Genomic DNA, 5369 nt, shown 5'->3' with positions numbered 1-5369 from the left:
GACACTGTCCGGTGCACCACCGGACAGTCCGGTGCCCTAGACCGAAACAGCCTTTTGGCTGTACACAGCCAACTCTCCTCTTTTCTTCTTCTTCCCGTTTCTGATACTTAGACAAGTTTATTAGTACACAAAACCAATGTACTAAGACTTAGAAACATACCTTTGCTCTAGATTTGCACTTTGTTCATCCATGGGCATTGATTCACATTTAAGCACTTGTGTTGACACTCAATCACCAAAATACTTAGAAATGGCCCAAGGGCACATTTCCCTTTCAGCGGTGTTCCTCTTCTTGGTTGGTGACGTGGACGTCTCTCACGGCCTCAGCAGCGGCTCTAGTATCTCCGTCAACCTCCCGCTGTGCAGGCTCGGACGTGAGCAGCGGTATTGGTTTTCTGGGACAGAACTTCGTGTTCGCTGAGCTGGTCTTCCCACGTAGATAATCTACGTGTTGTGAGTTGCTTGTTGCCTCACTTTATTTACTGTTTAATTTTGTGCAATCTGCTAGTATTATATACTTGGTGTGATTGCACTATTGTGGGTGGATTTATATGCTCAATGATGATAGCGGTGTAGTGAGACAACGTGACAATCTGAATTTTAGTGTGTTGTTAATTTCAGCATCTAGTATATATTTGTGCCTAATTATATCTCTATTTGTTGAGGTTGTTTACCTGTGTTAAATTATGTTATTTTATTTAGTACACAACTTCTTACTATTTGTATTCATGCTTGATTTCTAGGCTTATTACATTTGATCTAAAACCCTGATTTGGTAAGGTATGATTGTCACGTTAGTCGAGGATCTCTGATCACTATTTAGCGTTGGAGGGATGTTTATTACAGCAACCCGCTATTTTGAGAGCAATATCAGAAGATAAACAATAATGTTTATGTACATAATCTGCCTTCTTCATCTACTAGCCATGTTTATTGTTGAAATGGACCTGAGTAGCTATTTTACATGTTTTCATGCCCTAGAATTGCTACTGTTCATTGCTGTTATATTTACATATGACATTTATCTGAATTATATGTTTGTTTTATTCGGAATTAGAATATTTAATATATTTAAATATGTTAGAAGCATGTCACTTATTTCTCTAAAAATACAACACAAAGGAAGACACAAAAGCACAAGCTCCAAATGCAGGAGTGGAAGCTGCTTTAAACCGCATTTTCATGCTTTAAACTGCTTTAAACTAAAATACGTTACACTATTGTTCATGTTTTTATATTGAACTGCATTTTGTTGAATGTGGACTTCATTTTGCAAAAAAAAAAAAAAATCATGGACTTCAATGTGATGTAAGCGAATAGATCAGCTGATACATTTGTTGAACGTGGACGGCTTTACAGCTAGAACTAGATCAACTGATACATTTATATCCAGATGTAAGTACATAGTGAAAAATGCGCTACGTATTAAATGACAGACATAACGAAAGCACACATGGTTTAGCCTTTAGAGGCTGCGAATCTTTTCTATCGCTACCGCAGAAACACTAGTCAATTCGTAGCGAACGCCCGTCATGGATGCTTACTTCAGCACACATCACACAGAGGTAGTGCCTACCCGCACGGCCGCACGGCAGTTCGTCACCGTGGTGGCGTATCCGCCACAAGCCCACTGCCCACAGGCCCACTGCTGCCGTCTCGCCTCAGGGCTCAGGCTGCAGGCTGACGACGCCAACGCCGCCCCTCCCGGCCTTGGCCCAAGTCGTCACCTCCTCGCCCCTCGCCCACGGCTGCGGCCACATTGTCGCCGGCTTGCCAACACGCCCGTGTAGATCGGCCGCCGCATCGCGCCACGCCGCCGTTTCGATCCCCCGCCAGGGCAGCAGGCAGGCAGGTGCCCTGCTCTTCCAGCGCCCAGGCAGAATCACTTGCATTTTTATCTTTTCTCATTCAAGTTCTGATCTTGCGTTTCTTTAGTGACTTTACTATGCCACCTGTTGACGGCCTCAAGCGTAATGTTGGTTAACCACTGAATGCTTCTGTTTCCTACAGAAATCCCTGTCCTAGAAATTCATTTCGTACAAACAAAATAACTGAAACGGAAAGAAGTGGTAACTTAGGTTCCGTTTTTCATAATATTTCTATGCTTAATAAATTCGCTCCAATTTACCTCCCCCAGCTCAGGGTAGCATGTGTCAGTTATGATACATTGAGGTTTACGTTCTCATCACATTATTTGGTAACATTGGATCGTCTGTTGCTGTTGGCTACCAATATACGTAAGAAACATTGGGTGATCTGTTAGATCACCTCAGTCACTGGGGAATCATTGTTGGCCCTTATAAGAAACCCATCTTGAATATAGGAATCTGGCGATGAAGAGTAAGAAAAGTGTGCACGGATCATCATGCAAGAAGGCTAAGTTGTTTGACGGCCTAATTGGTAGACATGGTTCTGAAATAGATCCATGTTATAAACTTTTTCTTGAACATTTAAGCAAAGATCGGAATACATATGTCCTTGATGTACCAAAGGGTGACCACGGCTTGCCTTTTTCTGTACGTTATGAGGAGGACTATACGTCCTATGGAAATACTAAGAGCAGAAGTAGTCCAAATTTTCCCAACCATTCACGGCGCACAAGTTGGGGCATTCCAGATGGCAAACAGCCTGATGTAAAAGCTGTCAAGGCTGCCAGCAGAAATATGTGTTGCTCCTTTTCACCAAAGAGATCATATGTGAAGAAGAAGACCACGACCTCACTAGTAGATGAATCTTATGAGTTATTTCTGAGCCTTGTGAAGTTCAAGGATGGTTTCATGGTTATTGAACCAGAACCAGGTGTCACCATTGTATATGAGCGAGAAGAAGATATGCCAGCTGGCTATGATGAATGGAGAACTGGCAGTTCCACAAATGAACTGTCTTTGGTGTCTCCACTTGAAAACACGGAGGGAGACTACACCATGCAAAGATATGATTATGGCCTTGCACCGGCTAACAAAATTTCTTCTGAACATGAAATGGCTGCACCTTCTTCAGAGAACATTGCTGGTCAGGATATTATTTGCACAGATGAGCATGGCCTTGTACTTTATGCTGAACCATCTGATTTAAATGTAAGATTCTTTTGCATAATTTCTGGTCCTCTTCAAATGCTGCTGCCTGTTATATAGCTGCCTTTTTGCCCAGGCATGTGAAGATGAACAAGCAACACCTCTTGCTATCAGCTACGGTGGTTCATCTACATTTGATGAAAAACTCAATGCTGTTTTAAGTCAACCATATGATCAAAACGAATACGAAGAGTTGTGGAGAAAAGCGACTGACCGGAAGCCTGTGAGCAGACAAAGACACTTGCGAAGTGCATCAAAGCGCTATGTTACAGAGGCAATCGGGCTGTCATATCTCGATTATTACCCTGGTATAGTTACAAAGCTTGGTAGGGGAACTTGTTTGTCCTAACGTGTTAATTGAACACCTTTCTATCCATCTCCGGCCACTAATTCCTGCTATTTGAATGAGTTGTAATAAGTAGTCTTAGTTTACAAAAGGAAAAGGCAGATTCCTGTAATTTAACCAGGTGGTTAACAAGCATTTAGTAACCAATTGTTCATTTTCCAGTGAACTGCATCAGCCAAGTGACATATGCTTTCATCATATAACTCTTACCACAAAAGGAAACTCTAGAGGCCTCAGTCTTTCCTCCATCATATGAATCCTTTCATCCATTTGAAAATGAACTAAGTCCCACAATAACATGATATATAGCAACCACAGAGAATATGACCTTGAACTTTTAGGTAGCTTTATCTTCGTCCTAGTTTTATTTACCATAGTGTTTTTATGGTATACATGTAATGGAGATACGAGTGGCCTTTCTGCTCGCAACTGAGATCTAGATTTTTATATATGTGATGCCTTGGCTCATGCATTTTGTAATGCATCATGTCATGATTCTATAGCAGTATTGAAGGCCATGCTTTCAATGTTGTGATGCAGAACTTTGTATTAAGTTTCCACCAATGAAATAGATTGATAGATTTCATTTTAGTACTTCTCCAGTTGATAGATTTCTTTTTAGTACTTCTCCATCTAGACTCATCTTTAGTTAATCATGCAGATCTAGCCGTACAAATAAAGTCATCTGATCGTGATAAGAGACTGAGCCTACTACGAAGGTTCTTCTTCTGGTTGGAGGTGATCTAAGTTTACCATCCTTTTTTCAACTTCCCAGTGCGTAAGGACTCTGCTGGTGAATTTGAAAATTAGTGCATCTGAAATTATTCACATGTGCTTTTCTTTTCGAGATAGCAAAATGCTGTGAAGAGATTTCACCCAATCAGTGAAAAAATATGTTTCTTGCTGATGGCTACAGTGGTTTGAAAACAAATCGTCCATAATATGTTGGTTTAGTGGTTTGCCTGCTTCATGGTGCTGTGTAAGGGAGGTCAGGAGGTGTGTGTGGTCAATGCCTCATTCTTTCAGATCTCTGGTGACTGACCCATGAATGCCTGGGCAGTAGGCAGAACCAAGTTAAAGAAAATGTGATATTCTCCATGCCTTTGGACTAAAGTTAAATTTATTCTCATTTTGTTCTGCAGAACTTGTGCCATGAGGGAGCCTACATGCCCTGGATCTCCAAACCTCTAGCTTGCAACCCCATTTCACCGGATGGATGAATATGAACCGACGCCCACTCTCATCCTCAAGACACACGAAGATGAGCCCTAGGGGTGAGCGGTTAGCAGAGATTTGCTTGCAGCATCCCTGCATCTCTGATGCTACTTGACTGCTCCTTGTTTCGATGCGATGCAAAGCTGAGTCTGTAATCTTCAGTGTCTATGCAGTACTGCAGTTATTTTTCTGCAGGCTAAATTATACAACATGGCAACAAATACAGCACGGATATTGCAAAAATGGTACTGCTAGCGTTTTATCGTTACATGGATACAGCACGGATATTACCACACGGATACTGCTTGCTTGCAGGTGGTTGAAATCGCCATTCAGCCTAGCGTGTCAACGAAGTCAGGGATCCATGACTGCTCAGTGCTGCCATCCAACTGCAGATTATCGTTAACCATCCTTCCAAGGACCATCTCCACTTCCTCACCCTCGTTATCTTCCATGTCCGAGACACGGGCTCCCTCCAACTGCAGCTCCTGTAGCACCACTCCAAAGCTGTAGACATCAACCCGCTGTGATCGGGAGGCTAGAAACCCATTCCGGCGCCAAGTAGCCTCAAGTTCCTTGGATCTTTGAAATCCATAGAAGTACAGAAACTTTGATTCGCTCTTGCTGCCTCTTACGCGTGTCCAGAAAATCAGCTACGAAGTACTTGTCTGCTCTACGACAGCCAGGACCGTAATTGGGACCAAAGGGTTGTGACTGTCTAGAAAATCCAGTGT

At 42.4% G+C, this 5369-nt stretch overlaps 1 protein-coding gene across 9 annotated transcripts; it reads left to right on the top strand.

Moving 5' to 3' along the window:
* The first annotated feature begins 1529 nt into the window (after nt 1-1529).
* Nucleotides 1530-4904, top strand: LOC100275619 (uncharacterized). 9 transcript variants are annotated; one of them, XR_004852439.1, is made up of 5 exons: nt 1530-3077; nt 3151-3382; nt 4082-4158; nt 4273-4416; nt 4563-4903. XR_004852439.1 is itself a non-coding variant. In XM_035962170.1 (5 exons), the coding sequence occupies exons 2-5, from the start codon at nt 2334-2336 to the stop codon at nt 4638-4640; spliced, it is 1149 nt and encodes a 382-aa protein (XP_035818063.1). In that variant the 5' UTR covers nt 1548-1848; nt 2324-2333; the 3' UTR covers nt 4641-4903. The 9 variants fall into 9 exon arrangements, 7 of the variants coding, with proteins under 7 accessions (XP_035818068.1, XP_035818066.1, XP_035818067.1 ...); XR_004852438.1 differs by having other exon boundaries at nt 1547-3077; nt 3151-3400; XM_035962170.1 differs by lacking the exon at nt 4273-4416 and having other exon boundaries at nt 1548-1848; nt 2324-3077; nt 3151-3400.
* Nucleotides 4905-5369: the final 465 nt, after the last annotated feature.

This window comes from Zea mays, chromosome 9 (genome assembly GCF_902167145.1).
Source record: "Zea mays cultivar B73 chromosome 9, Zm-B73-REFERENCE-NAM-5.0, whole genome shotgun sequence".
NCBI classification, from domain to species: Eukaryota; Viridiplantae; Streptophyta; class Magnoliopsida; order Poales; family Poaceae; genus Zea; species Zea mays.
This window is presented reverse-complemented; position numbering and strand designations above follow the sequence as displayed.

What these genes read in the sequence shown, in the direction of transcription:
- LOC100275619 (XM_035962170.1), top strand. Translation starts at nt 2,334, where the DNA reads ATGAAGAGTAAGAAAAGTGTGCACGGATCATCATGCAAGAAGGCTAAG. An exon ending in CTGAACCATCTGATTTAAAT is followed by an intron (nt 3,078 to 3,150) that starts GTAAGATTCTTT and finishes CTTTTTGCCCAG; the next exon opens with GCATGTGAAGATGAACAAGC. An exon ending in TGGTATAGTTACAAAGCTTG is followed by an intron (nt 3,401 to 4,081) that starts GTAGGGGAACTT and finishes TTAATCATGCAG; the next exon opens with ATCTAGCCGTACAAATAAAG.